Below are 14,953 nucleotides of genomic sequence, written 5' to 3'. Positions count from 1 at the left end.
ATTTTCGATTAATATTAGCACAGCTTCGTACAAAGTCAAAAAACACGGGAAAACCGTAATAACCTCACAGTGACAACTTCCCATATGTAAACGATGCGGTAAAGTCCGATGGCGTCTGCGGCAGCAAAAGTACATCAAAGCCAAATAAGAGGCCGCTGATAAAAGAGTGTAAATGTTTTTCTCCCGTAAAACCACTGTTTTGGGAGAGGGACAGATATATTTGTTATTTCTGAGTAAAGTTGAACAATTACGGCATTTCCATATGATACTTCTTCAGAGGTCAGGCCACCTTGGATCATCATATTGTTTATATGTGTTTATATATTAGCTATGCCAGCAAACGTTGTTTTGCCATATAAATAATTTTTAAGTTATTTCTAGTTAAAAATGTTAAAGGTAGACAACCCTTATCACTAAAGGGTATAAAATAGCCAATAATCATAATGCTCGCAAAATTTCATGAGAAACGGTCAAGCCGTTTTGGAGAAGTACGGGATAAAATTTTGTGACACGAGAATTTTATATATAAGATGTACATAGGAACATAATATTATAGAATAGAATCAATCACAAAGGTATCACTTATTGACGTCTCATCACTTAAATCTAATTATAACTACTACCGCTTCCAAAGCGCATGTGTAGAAGAAGCGGCGGAACAAATTACACTGCAGCATTTTCATCGGACGTCAATTTACAAATATAGCTCTCTTGAATCTAAATCGTGGACGAATGCACATTGTCTACATTAAAAAACATGAATAAATATAGAACTAATTATAACATATGAAAATATACGGTTGATAAGTATAAAGAAATTAACCCTTCAGCTGCGGCGGCTATACGCAAACTGCGCACCTCGTCTGCGGCGTTCAAGCGCCGCGGCGGACGGGCGCGCAGTGTCTTAGATTTTGTTGTATATCTGTATATAATTATTTGGGACCTACCCAAAAATTTATTTTTTTTTAAAGATATATAAATGAAGAATCATATGCAATAAATTTTGATGCGAAAAAACACTTGCGTTTATTATATTTAGGTCACTGAATTCAAAACTTACCGAAAAATTATCCATTGTAAATATTTTACTGATTTTGCAATTTACATCTTTCATATATTCTGTTTTTGTTTACTATTCCACAAAGTCCAATAATTGAGGAATTTAATGGTGCCAAAAAGTTATTATGTCCCAAGTAAAATTCTCTAAAATCGTCTTCACAAATAATCCAGTAAGAATCACGATTTCGCCATTTTGCAACTTCTACAACGCAAACTTTATACTTCTATTACCATGAAAATATTGAAATGTAGATTTATTTGAGGCATTGTAATCGTAAATAATGTATTTGGCTTCACAAAACAACAAGTAAAATGTATCTAAATGTCTTAAAATAGTATATTTCTACTAAAAACTGAAAACTTACCTAGAAAACTATCATTTTTTCAATTGGCTCGTTCATTCACTTACATTTGTCTTTGCTCAACTGTAAGGGCAGTGTGGCAAACACGAAAAATTGTAGTTTCGTTTTTATATCAGACATATATAGCTTGCCTAGAGAAAATGAGCGAAAAACCATAGCCAAAAACTAGAAAAATGTATGTCTGTGTGCGTGACTTGTTTGCCTTGCTTGTCTGCTGATGGCCGTATCTGGACAAAATGGCGGCATGTGGTTAACGCCTAACTGCTGATGGCCGTATCCGTCCACTGTCAATGTTTGTCTAACTGCTTTAGGTCGGATCTGGGCATATCTACAGGATGTTTGTTTTTAGTTGTGCACGTTAGTAATTTGGAAAAGAGTGTCTTGTAAAAATAAAAATAAAATGTTGATTAAAATGTTTCTTTTATTGGAATACAAAAATGTACAATGTTTATTGGTTTCCACTACTCTAAACCTATTCAATTCATAGTACATACTAGTAATTATTTTTACCAATGATTCATAGTACATACTAGGAATTATTTTTACCAATGAAAAAATAAAAATAAAATTACAATTTTGTAAAAATAATTACTGAACTGTTTTTGATAAGTTTTTTTTTTCAATAAATCTATAATGATAAGAACTATGTAATATATAAAGACTTATTGAAAAAAAATACTTTCATCAAAATCGGTTCAGTAATTTTTGAGATAGGGAATAGTGTTGAAGTCGGTTGTTTTGTAAAAAAAAATACTTATTTTTAATGAATTATGAATTCAAATTAAACAAAAAAATTTTGCGTAGGAATCGAAATTTTAGATTCCCATCATTTCACTTTACTGATAACAACAACGTTTTAAAAGGGTGTTATTTAAACAGTCTGCAGAATATTCATATGCAAAAAAGTTTACACAAATTCAGAAGCGCAAGTGAAGAATAGGATAACAGAAGAATAGGCACCAAACTGCACTGCAGCAGTGTCTCTAAATGACGTCAACTTAAATTTTAAACAAAGCATGTTTGGACTCAAAACACGCATGCGTTCGATCGAGCTCAAGCCGACTGTAACCAAACTCAAACGTTTATTCAGAAAATAGGCCTTTGTAGGCACTTTTTTACGTCAAATTACATGTAAAAATTATCGATTTAGATAAATTAAATAGATATGTATTCAAAACTCAAATTTAAAATTATTAATTCTTTCAAAGCTAAAGACTACTAGCGCTTCGTAACCGACCACTGCAAGAGAAGAAACGCCGAAAGAAACTCTTTTCAACAGTATTGGTCGCCTACTCGCCTGAAGGGCTTTGAATTTTTTTTTTTTTTATTTTATTTGTATATTCATTCTATGTATCTTATAACCCGTAGACCAAACCAGTGCAGTCCTAAGAAAGAAGGGATCAAAGAGAAAAAAGTATTTTTAAACAATAATCCTAATATTAATATTTAAAAATAAAATAATGTATACATAAATAGATAAACACCCAAGATCAGAAGTCAATATGAAAAAGATAATTTACCAACTTGACCTGACTGGGGATCGAACCCGAGACCTGGAAGTAGCAGTCTGGTGTGTTGACTACTACATCACACATTTTATATAAATATATAACTAATATAAATAAATAGATAATATTTAATTATATATTTTATATATATGTAACTACAGAAGTAATTTACAAACTATAGATTTTCTAAAGTATGATACTCAAGCCAACATTGGCCAACACAAATATACACCGTGCAATGACTGCACGCGATGTTACATTTTTGCCTGCATCTAACACAACGTCCCCTCTTAAATTTATCTTGTTTTTTGGTTCGCTCCTCGGTCACCTCATTATGAACAGGGAAATGATTAAAATCCCTGTTCAGCCTGCTACAGGTGGGGATGGGGACCTGGCGCGAACGTGAGGAGACGTTTTGTCCGAATTCTAAGCAGAGCTCTTCAGCAAGCTTGAAACGAAATTGGCGGTGAGTCATTTTTTTATGCTGGCCAATGTTAGCACAATATATAATATATGCATTTAAAATAGATATATTTAAAAGACGTCTAAAAACTTTAATATACCATTTGATTCCCCTCTTTCTTTCTAATAAATACATGCTTAGCTTTTGATCTTTGAGATCGACGCCTCCCATGTATTTATTATATTCATGGACCACGACTGGTTTGGAGCAGGGTTGGCCAGCCCTGTGCCCTGGAGCCATATCTGTTTTGTGGTAAGTAGATACAGTGGTGACAAGCTTCACATCTTTCCATGCTATGACGGATACATCACCACAGTGTCTACTTACCACACTACCCCTAGCCATCCTTTTATCCTGCAAATTTTGGATTTCTACGGGCGTGTCTTTTCGGCGACGGTTCAGAGTACCGACTACGTCAGTTTTATGTTTTTTTAGAAATTGGGTCAGAGGAACAGAATTATAAAAATTGTCCATGAACAGGGTATATCCCTTGCCTAAATAGTTCTTGAAAAGCTCAAGGACTATTTTGGCAGTGGATGTAGTAAACCCGTAAACCGTTTCTGCAGTTGTCGTGCCTTTGCCGGCATACAAAATTAAATTTACTACGTATCCAGTTACGGCCTCACAGAGTTCATAACTTTTGATACCGAATCGAGCTGCTTTGGAACGAATGCATTGTTTCCAGCTTAAATGACCCTTCCAAAGCAGCAACGATTCGTCTATCGATACTTCTCTGTGAGGCACGTAAATGGACTGGAATTTTTTATTTAAATAATCTATAATAGGTTTTATTTTAGCTATTTTCTTATCACGCCCCTGTACATGTATGTTGTTGTTATCAGTAAAGTGCAAAAATTTTAAGAGCATTACGTAATGATCCCTTGACATCAGTTTTCGAAACTCCGGCATACCCATCACACCCGTCATCCAATATTCCTCTAACCTACTTCTTACACATATTGACATAAATATCATCACACCTATAAGCCTATATAGTTCGGAAACCGAAGTTTCCACCCAGTCGTTCATGCGAGATTTACTTGGCATGGAGTCTCCGGTTTCAAAGAAACCGGTTATTGTTTCCCAAGCGTAATGATTCGTTTCGTGGACAATAGAATCCATCAGAGGCTGGTCCCAAATTTGAGTAAACAAGCCTAAAGGACTTGTTCCCTCAATTTTAGGACCAGCTTCTTCGTTGAAGTCCTCCCTGACCCCTCTAAATTCGTTAAAATCAGATGACCAAGTCAATGGCTCCTCACTAACTTCATCTTCAATAAAATCGTCATCTGATTCCAACATCTGCTGTAACTGATCGAGAGTCAATTCTTCCTCGGCATCCTCATCACTTCCAGAGTCGATGGCTAATTCTTCAGCCAGCTCAGGATCCAGTATGTCTTCATCCTATTAAAAAAACCAAACCCTAAACCACATGCAAGCATACACACAAACATAACAAAAGCGGGTATTGTTAGAGATGCCAACCACAATATTTTTATAAAAAGGAATAATTAGTGTATCCCAACGATGAACAGGAATAGAGATTCCTGTTCATTTTTATTCAATTAACTTTCAATATATTCATGCCATATTGCCAATTTCGCTGAATTACGTTATTGAGCATACACCAAACACCTTTATATCAATGAAGTTACAATACATTCATACCGCATTGCCAATTTTAGCAGAATTGTGTTATTGAAGCACAAACCAAACACCCTTAGTTACATTACCTTAGTTACTGGATGGACTAGATTTCTATCAGATAGTCCGGTGCACGATGAGAGCGGCAATAAATAAAAATCCCTTTCTCAATGCAAGTAATTTATACTTTCAAAGAGTGTTATGAAAATGAAACTTACAGGTTCTCGGCCAAAAAGATTACGCGGCTGACCTTTCGTACGTTCCTCTGGTACCTAAAAAATAATTATTTTGTAAATAACATTGCATGTTGTGATAATAGGTAATATTTTGTTTCGATAATCCTTACAATAGACATCAATAAGTGAGCAATAAGTTAGTATACATCTCGACATATTATTATCTTGGTAGTTAAAAAAAAGTTGAACATCTACTAAAGTTATCAAAAAAAAGAAAACCATTCTTACAGCAGCTACTTTTTCGCCGCCATGGACCAACTCATCCACGATCTCTATGGCTTCGCCTTCCACAGATAAATTTTGGGGCCGCCAAGGCTGTAATAAAATATACGAAATAATCAGTTTTTGTTTTTAAAGTAAAAGGGAAAGTTAACAAAACTGGAAAATAACATACTCTAATCCTCCCTGATCCAGATGTCTCCAAGACTACATCTCTGCCCCGAATAAGGGATCCCTGAGGAGTTCTAGTCACCTCCAAGCCGACAAACATGCTTCTGGAAGTACTTGGGGTTTGGGGTTCCATTTTAATCTGTCAATAAAATAAAATTATTAGCATGTATTCAAACCAGACATCGATGTCATCAGAAAGTGCTCACGGAGACAAAACTAACGAGCTAAAACACAGCGCGATACGAGTTACCGGAGCGTAGATCCTGTATACCACCTTCCGACTGCATCATCAGACCCTCGATGTCACTTCATCAGAAAGTGCTCACGGAGACAAAACTAACGAGCTAAAACACAGCGCGATACGAGTTACCGGAGCATAGATCCTGTATACTGTATACCACCTTCCGACTGCATCATCAGACCCTCGATGTCACTTCATCAGAAAGTGCTCACGGAGACAAAACTAACGAGCTAAAACACAGCGCGATACGAGTTACCGGAGCGTAGATCCTGTATACTGTATACCACCTTCCGACTGCATCATCAGACCCTCGATGTCACTTCATCAGAAAGTGCTCACTGAGACAAAACTGACGAGCTAAAACACAGCGCGATACGAGTTACCGGAGCGTAGATCCTGTATACCACCTTCCGACTGCATCATCAGACCCTCGATGTCACTTCATCAGAAAGTGCTCACGGAGACAAAACTAACGAGCTAAAACACAGCGCGATACGAGTTACCGGAGCATAGATCCTGTATACCACCTTCCGACTGCATCATCAGACCCTCGATGTCACTTCATCAGAAAGTGCTCACTGAGACAAAACTGACGAGCTAAAACACAGCGCGATACGAGTTACCGGAGCGTAGATCCTGTATACCACCTTCCGACTGCATCATCAGACCCTCGATGTCACTTCATCAGAAAGTGCTCACGGAGACAAAACTAACGAGCTAAAACACAGCGCGATACGAGTTACCGGAGCGTAGATCCTGTATACCATCTCCCAACTATCATGACATCATGTCATCAAAACCAAACGACATTTTGACTAAAACCAATAAAATAAATTTCGTAGATTTAGTTTCAATCAATGAATAAATCACAGAGGCTTTTGAAAGCATGCTGTATATTAGCGTCGCGATACAATACACAGACAGTGTACGACACAAGTAAGATGGCGGACATAGTGCGTATGTGTGCGTGTAACGGATTCTCAGTCTTGAAAAATATAAGATATTTACAAAATCCATGTATTTATTGTAAAAAAGTTAGTGTATTTCAATAGTATAATAAATTTACTATCTAAAACCAATTATATCCATTACAGAGGTATTGGATATAATGCATAAACTAACACGAAAGAAATATGTAACACACTCCATCTACTTTTGAAAAAGCTAAAATCCTTCTTTTTTTACTAAATCTATAAACTTTTACACGTAATTGCTTCGAAAGTAACTATATAATAACGAAATAAAAACATTTACATACCTGTTTGTAATTACAGCCAAAAAAGACGAGTTTTCTCACACGTTCTTCAGTCACTTTGCAACACAACGAAGTCACAATTTGAAATGACTTGGTTAGCTAAATGAACGGATGAAATTCATATTTGACAGTTGTCTATGACGGCTTCATTCGTTAGAAATACATTTCAAATAATAAAACACCTTATTTCTTGTTATTAGATATTATATTTGTGTAAAAACTACGACGAGTGCATTTGGACGGATCCGGAACAAAGCATTCCTAGTACATGCCCGGATACGGCCTAAAGCTTACGAAGGGTTAAACACTATCGAAGAAATGTCGAGTGACGTCACCCAAAAAGGCTATCTATATTTATAAACTATTCTTTGCCTTTTTGGATCGCATAACAATGCGATATCCATAAGATAGAAAGAGAAAAAATACAATGGAACATTTTCCGTCCCTATCCTACGTCCATAGCGTGGCATTATAGGGCTCGTGCCGTGGGCGTAAGAAAAAATTAAACTGTCTATGTTTGTTCGTTCGTTCGTTAATTCGTTTGGCAATAGCAACACTGAACTGACAGGACAGTCCTCCATCTTTTTGTCACGATGCCTCCTAAGAATCAGCCCGAGAAATCCGGTATGTTTGTAATTATTTCGTGTAAATTTAATGAAAAATATTAGTTTAGTGAAATATGGAAACTAGATAACACGTTAAGTGTTAAATTTATTTCTTAGAATTGGTTTTCTGTAGAAAGTTCTCTTACCAAATTACTGACATTGTAGCCACGCGGTGTGTTGCTGATCTCTTATTTATTTTCCAATTATACTCAAATAATTAAAACGACCTAGGTAATTTAAAACCTTTATAATAAGACTAACATTTTATAGTTTTAAACGTGTTATAGATACGACTTGTAATTTTTTTTAGGTTATGTGTGTGTTATTTTTTTAAAGTGGAAAGAATTAATCTCTGCCTATCCCTTCGGGAAAGAGGCGTGATTGATTTTTGTTTGCACGTTGTATGTATTTTTCATAAAATCATTTGTTTTTAGGGTCTTCCGGGTCGAAACCCGCTGAGAAGAAACCTGCTACTGGTAAAACGCCAGCGGCAGCGCCAAAAGCTGCGTCTACCACCAGCGCTAAGCCCGCATCAGCTAAAACTCCAGCTCCAGCTCCCAAAGCGGCAGCAACCAAGGCTGCCGCTAAGCCTGCTGTGGCCAAGCCAGCTCCAGCTAAAGCGGCGTCAGCACCAGCTGCGGCAAAGCCTGCAGAGAAAAAAACAGCTGCACCTTCAGCCAAGCCTGGCTCAGCAAAGGCAGCCGCACTCAAGACAAAATCTAGTGCTAAACCTTCAGTAAAGAAAGCTGCATCCTCCGCCAAGCCAAAACCTAAGCCAGTTGCTGCCAAGTTGAAGATTGCACCTAAACCCAAAAAAACTGGTATCAAAGGACAGAAGAAACAGGTTGTCAAGCCTGTTGCAAAGGCTCTCAAGGCACAGAGAAAGGTAAAATATATGTTTTTAATTCAATCAAGCTATTTGTACAGACATTATTGATTTAAAATTGTATAAAACAATTTTTAATATTATTCTACTAGGATACTACAATAATGGGGTATATTTTTTTTTTATTTCAATGGTTCTATGATGATATCATTGTGGGAATCTCATTGAGTGAGAATGATATAAATTTAACACAATTCTGATTGCTGACATAAAGTATTTTAATGGATGTTGTGTATAACTTTAATAAAATATTCAAATATTACAGGTTGTTAAAGGTGAACATGGAAAGAGAATCCGTAAGATTCGCACTTCTGTGCATTTCCGTAGGCCCAAAACTTTTGAGCCACCAAGACACCCTAAATATCCAAGAAATTCTCTGCCCAAGAGGAATCGGTAAATATACTTTCATTTATATCAAAAGAGCATAAGTTTAAAAGGATCATAATAAACTTTGAATCTGATCATAAATATAAATATTTTATGTGAATTGAATGGGGAAAGTTTGTAAGTGGCTATGCCTTGCCTGATACCAAATACAAATAAAAAATTTGTACTCTTTTTTTATGGGACATTGCAACATCACTATACTTGTCATTTCTTTTGGTTTTTCCCAATATTGGTTGAAGTCAAATTCCTTAAGACAAGTTTACTGCTGCTTCCAAACCCAGTGTAGAAGAAGCAGTAACAAACTGCACTGCAGCATTTTGTTCAATAATGTCAACTTCACTATTATCCAAACTTAAAATGTGGATGAGAGAATACATTGTTATGATTAATTTGATTTTTTGTCTTCTCTCTTCATTGGGAGAAGCATGCTATTGTGACTCTGGTAACAAAGGAACTTAATCCAGATGAGATGGAATCATATTTGTTGCATTAGATAATAGTGCTCATTTCCTTATTTCTTATTAATGTCTATGGGAAATAAAAGTACACCTCAAACTTTACTATTTTTAAGTACTTAAAAGTAAAAATCAATACATTGTAATCCAACAATGATGGAAACTATATTTTATACCAAAACTTTTAAATATTTGTTGACAGCATGGATGCATACAACATCATAAAGTATCCTCTGACCTCTGAAGCTGCCATGAAGAAAATTGAGGACAATAATACTTTGGTATTCATTGTCCACACAAGCTCTAACAAGCACCACATCAAGGCAGCCGTTAAGAAATTGTATGACATCAACGTTGCTAAAGTCAATACCCTAATCAGGTTTGTTAAGTCTTGGTATCTCTCTCTCATCTCTACCTGTTCCTGGTTGCACCTTCCACAGAAGTGTTTGGGGTCCCGAGTCTGCCTAATTTTATTAATATTGGTTCTTCATTAGTATTTTGATGATTAGTATGCACTTTTAGTTTCTTTCCAATATTCAGTAGCACCTGTTAATATTATTGTGCCATTTTTCAATGAACTTTTTGATACATCTCTATGTAATCATTCTTTTCTGGCATATCAGATTCCCCTTCTATAGACTTGTAAGCTTAAAATATGTCTAATTGCCTGCTTGTACTTTGTGCTTTAATGTGTTTGTGAATTTTATTTTTTATATTGCACCCCTTTTTTTTCAATACAACCTTGTTACTTTGTTTTGACAACAAATTATTACTTTGTCCAATGTTATAATCACTATATTTTTATAATTTTGATAATAATATTTAACACCCTTATACTGAAGCTTCTATAATACACAGAATACATGGCAAGCTATAGACCATCTGCAAAGGTTTGTTACCAGCTGTTTGGTCTGCATTCCTATTCCTCCAATTTTGACATAGACCAATTAGGTTTAGGTTACTGTAGCAACTTAAATAAATAAAAAAACTGATATGTATATAATTTAGGACTAAATGCATGTAAAGTATTCTTTTTTTTCAACTTTATTTCTACATATATTACGGACATTGATTTTTGAAATGATGAAATTTCTGTGGGAATCTCATTGACTAAGAATGATATAACACATACACAACTCTGAGCCCTTTAAAGAATTCAAATTTCTCTGAATTATTGTCAACGTAATGCTAATGATCGTGTTATTCTTATCTTTTTCAGGCCTGACGGTAAGAAGAAGGCGTACGTTCGTCTGACTAGGGACCATGACGCGTTAGATGTAGCCAACAAAATTGGCATCATATAATCTGGACGGCTTTATTTTATAAGAATAAAAAATATATGAAAATAACCCAGTTTTAATTATTTCCAAAAAGAAAGAGACACCCTTAATATTAATGAGGAATATACTGCCACTAGTGGTTAAATAAGAAATAATGTTACTCTGCCGCTATAGGACTTTCGGTTAATAAGCTTCCTAATGGTGAAATAATTTTTAAAATTGTTTCAGGAGTTTATTCGTTAAAAACAGACAAGAAAACATATCTTTGACGTAAATGAAGATACACACTATTAGGAAAAACCCTAATAACAAGTACTATAGTAGAGTGAATGGGTACCTATCTCTTGGATAGGCATGGAACATCTTCGTCTTCATCGTCACTTACCATTGGTTGAGATGGAAGATTTGAATTATTAGAATTTGGAAGAATTGACAGTGGTAAAGGAAGAGAAGACCGAATGTCGGCAAATATACTCGAGTGAGAGCGCACTGATAACAAATATTCAATTTTTTTTGATGTGTGTGTGCTTGATAACTTTCACAATCTACATGGAAGAGAAGCACCTGGCATTAACAATGATTTTCTTTGCTATCAGACCAGCATGGAAGTTTGTACAATGTGTAATGATTGTGTGCTTATTCCCTTAGTCTCCTTTTATAACATCATAGGAAATAAATGGACTGGTCCTATTCTTGTATATATTAAGTGCCGGGAACCACACGGCGCAGTCTAGTATGACTGCGTCGTGCACATCTTTAACGGGGCAGACAAAGTCTTGAAAAGCCCACGTTCAGCTGTATGACTTATTGATGGGATTGAGATTCAAATAGTGACAGCCTAGTTTACTAGCCCATCGACTAAAAAAAGGAATCCCAAGTTTAAAAGCCTTCATTGACTTTTACCATCTGCACGGGTAGACACAACGCCTAGCCCTGCGAAAGATCTTCCCTTTGAGCTGCCAAATATCTACAAGATGTTGACGGAAGGCCTTGGCCACTGCCACCTTGCGGGTCAAAATAGATGCCACCCTTGATCCAGTTCGGGGGAACTTCTATCAAAAGCGTCACGTCAACGACTTCTTGGAGTGGTGGTCGACCCGAGTCTCTCGTTCGCGCAGTATAGCGCATACGGAACTCGGGTCGATCGCTTGGGGAGCGGGCGGCAAGTTGTCGAGAATTTCGGCGTCCTCTTGGGGTATTCGACGACGACGTGGGGTCTTCCCATACTCCTTAAGGAGGAGTCGGAGTAAATGGTCAGGGCTTTTGGCCCTCTTCATTAGCTTCTTCGCTGCCTACAGCTGTAGGCAGGTCAACGGAGCGGCCGTGGCGGCCTGGGTTTTCATCTTCTTTCTTCTGGGAGTTCCCATCGGCGGCGGCGTCGTCACTGGCCGACGACGTCTGCCGCAAGGCAGCGAGGGGAGGGCTTCATCTGACGGTCCGGAGTGCGGCGGAGGCGGGCGTGGAGCGGCGCGATGCGGCGCAGGTGGCTATGCGATGATGCGTCCGCCCTCTCGAACATCTTCGTGGCCAGCCGGGCCACGAAGTCGTCTAGGCTCTCCCACTTCAGGTCCCTGAGGATCGTCGAGTTCCTCACGTAACGCGGGGCTGCGACGACTGCTCTGAGACTGAGGTTCTTTTCTTGAGGAAGATCCCGAGCTTCGTCCTCAGGGGGAGGCTGGAGGAGAGGACTACGTGAAGCTTCCCCCTGGCTGCCTTGGTCTTCGCCACGACGCCACTCCCAGATATTTGACGTGCGGCTGCCAGTCGCAGTGGAGGCGGCTGGGGTCTTGTCCCCGTCATGATAGCTTGCGTCTTGCCGACGTTTACCGAGAGCCTCCATTTGGAGAGCCAGCCCGGCAGAGCATCCAGTGTGGGCTGCAGCCTCTTGGTGGCGTACAGCGGGCGTATAGACGACGCGTAGTACGCCGCATCGTCAGCGTACAGCGCCAGCTCCACCTGGCCGACGGCAGGGATATCGTCGGTAAACGCGGCGTAGCAGGCCGGGGACAAGCAGCTTCCCTGTGGTACTCCCGCGCGCACAGGGTGCACAGAAGAGACGGCGTCTTCCACTGCGACGTGCACTCAGCGATCGGATCGCGATTAAAAAGGAGGCCAAATCCCTGACCAGGGGACTATATATAGGTACAAAGGCAATTACATCGCCACGGTAGGATACGCTATTGGCGAGCAAACGCGAGAGCAGCGCACTCCTCCCAAGATTCGGCTCGTATTACCGGATGGTTGGTACACCCATTAGGCCAAATACTTATGTGGCGACATCTATACGCCACAAGTTACAACAACCAATCACGCGACATTATGAGACAAAAACAGCGAAAAGTCTAAATCGTACTAGCAGAGATTTCACAGATTGGAGCATATATACAATTTCCGACACAACATCGTCGGAGCCGCGGTTCCCCAGGCATAATACCTAGCCTGGCGAACGATCTTCCCTTTGGTGTCGGTCGAGCCGAATCATCGCTCCTGCTATAACTTACTTTTGACTTCGGTCATCGTTGGTGGGTCATGATGCCTTACGTATGGCTGCCATGACGCGGACATATGGACCTCGGGTTCGACGAAATTTAATCGCAGTCTGTGCTGCGGCTTACAACTCATGTCGGCGATTGTGTCTGTGTGAACTGCAGGAATAAAGCGCGCGTGATAGTTATAGGTTTTTCAAACAGATTTCGTCGCGTTATTCTTTATTCGTTATTTTTATTGGTGAGGACCAATAGAAAAAATAATAGGACAACTTCATCTCTTTTCCATGGATGTCGTAAAAGGCGACTATGGGATAGGCTTATAGACTTGGGACTTGTCTCATTTGAATCTCAATTCTGTGCAAAACAGCGCTACGTGGTCTATTAGTCTTTTCAAGACATCTGGCTCTGTCTACCCCGAAATGGGATAAAAACGTGATTATATATATTTTTATGTATGTTCTGCGGCGTCAAACTACCTTCGCCCATGTTAGCCATGAGAAAAATGAACAGACATAACTAGTTACTTAGGTACCTATTTCTCAGAATACATAATAGGTGTTACTTATTAGTAACTACGTCTTAAAGTTATTGTTTTATTCAGCTTTTTTATAAATATACGCGGAGTTCAGTATTGCAGGTATCACTGCTGTAGACTAATGTTGCTCCAGTGGCGACTATGTAGTACCTTTCTGGCCGTCACCTTGAGTGCCTGACCTGATATTGCGTCACACGAGCAAATAATACATATTAAAATGGAGGACGGTGTTTTTCTGCAAAATCATGTTTCTTTAGAAACTTGATAGATAGATCTCCATATTTCAATAAAATAAACAGCGCACACATTCAGCCTATTTTAAGTACGTTTTATACATAAATTAATATTCATATTATATTCTGGACGTGAATTGATGTATCTATATGTAGGTACCTACTTAACCAGTGTTTTTATTTGTGATTGTGACCTTTATTATCGTTTTGATTAGTGTGTAAAAATATAACGATGATTTCTTATAAGTTGAATTGCTATGTCATGCACAGCAACATGATTACAACTTACAATTATATCAAATACAAAAGAACGTACTTACTGATAGCACTAGTTTTATTTAAATGTAGGAACAGTTCATAGATGATTCATCTAGAATAAATGAATTAGGGTTCCATAAATCACAAGGAATCCTTGTGGATTCACAATGTCCGTTTGCATTTAGCTTAATTGACCCATGACGACAAACTAGCAGTTTATCAAACATTCCTTTCTGCAAAATATCAGTGCCAAAAATATGTATCATAAGTAGATCCTCGCCTCGTGTGTACCTACCTAATGGAAGGTTAAGTTTAAAATTAAAGTTTAAAATTCATATTTACATATGTATTTAAATTTATAATTTGCCCTGCCGTAAGTTCGCCTTCGTGTCTAGGACAGGAACACCACTGTTAAGATCGCACTCGATGTCGTGTAGCAGTTTTTGGGATAGGTACACATTCAACAAGCTACCTAAATGTGCTGCCTGGGTATGTGTGATGTAAAATAAATTTACATTCCGCTTATTATATTGTTTGTGATATAGGGTTGTTAATTATCCGAATTGCAATATGCTCTACTCTATTGCATAAGTAGTTTTGAAATGCCTAGCTCGCCACATTGCTTAATTCATCAAAAACTGCGAGAGCTATACGACTAGTGACCGCATTG

General features: G+C 38.1%; 2 protein-coding genes across 3 annotated transcripts in view; one reads left to right on the top strand and one right to left on the bottom strand.

Annotated features, from left to right (window-relative positions):
* LOC106139045 (protein phosphatase Slingshot) overlaps positions 1–7,450 on the bottom strand; it is a 40,059-nt gene extending 32,609 nt beyond the window's left edge. The window contains exons 1-4 of one of the 2 annotated variants that reach the window (XM_060944494.1): positions 7,159–7,450; positions 5,664–5,798; positions 5,498–5,584; positions 1,425–5,305 (exon numbers count right to left, since the gene is read on the bottom strand). The gene's annotated coding sequence lies outside the window, so the exon portion shown is untranslated. Of the gene's footprint in view, positions 1–1,424; positions 5,306–5,497; positions 5,585–5,663; positions 6,009–7,158 lie in introns of those variants that run through there. The other variant, XM_060944498.1, reaches the window with a different exon arrangement.
* Positions 7,451–7,632: 182 nt separating this feature from the next.
* Positions 7,633–10,837, top strand: LOC106139047 (large ribosomal subunit protein uL23). Its single transcript, XM_013340382.2, has 5 exons — positions 7,633–7,779; positions 8,195–8,646; positions 8,912–9,039; positions 9,691–9,867; positions 10,708–10,837. The coding sequence occupies exons 1-5, from the start codon at positions 7,749–7,751 to the stop codon at positions 10,790–10,792; spliced, it is 873 nt and encodes a 290-aa protein (XP_013195836.1). The 5' UTR covers positions 7,633–7,748; the 3' UTR covers positions 10,793–10,837.
* The last annotated feature ends 4,116 nt before the right edge of the window (positions 10,838–14,953 follow it).

The sequence above is a fragment of the Amyelois transitella genome, chromosome 5 (assembly GCF_032362555.1).
Source record: "Amyelois transitella isolate CPQ chromosome 5, ilAmyTran1.1, whole genome shotgun sequence".
NCBI lineage: Eukaryota > Metazoa > Arthropoda > Insecta > Lepidoptera > Pyralidae > Amyelois > Amyelois transitella.
The sequence above is the reverse complement of the archived record's forward strand: the minus strand, read 5'-3'. Positions and strand labels throughout refer to the sequence as shown.

Coding starts and splice junctions, on each gene's coding strand:
- LOC106139047 (XM_013340382.2), top strand. CDS start 7,749: ATGCCTCCTAAGAATCAGCCCGAGAAATCCG. Junction 8,647..8,911: donor CTCTCAAGGCACAGAGAAAG/GTAAAATATATG, acceptor CAAATATTACAG/GTTGTTAAAGGTGAACATGG. Junction 9,040..9,690: donor TCTCTGCCCAAGAGGAATCG/GTAAATATACTT, acceptor ATTTGTTGACAG/CATGGATGCATACAACATCA.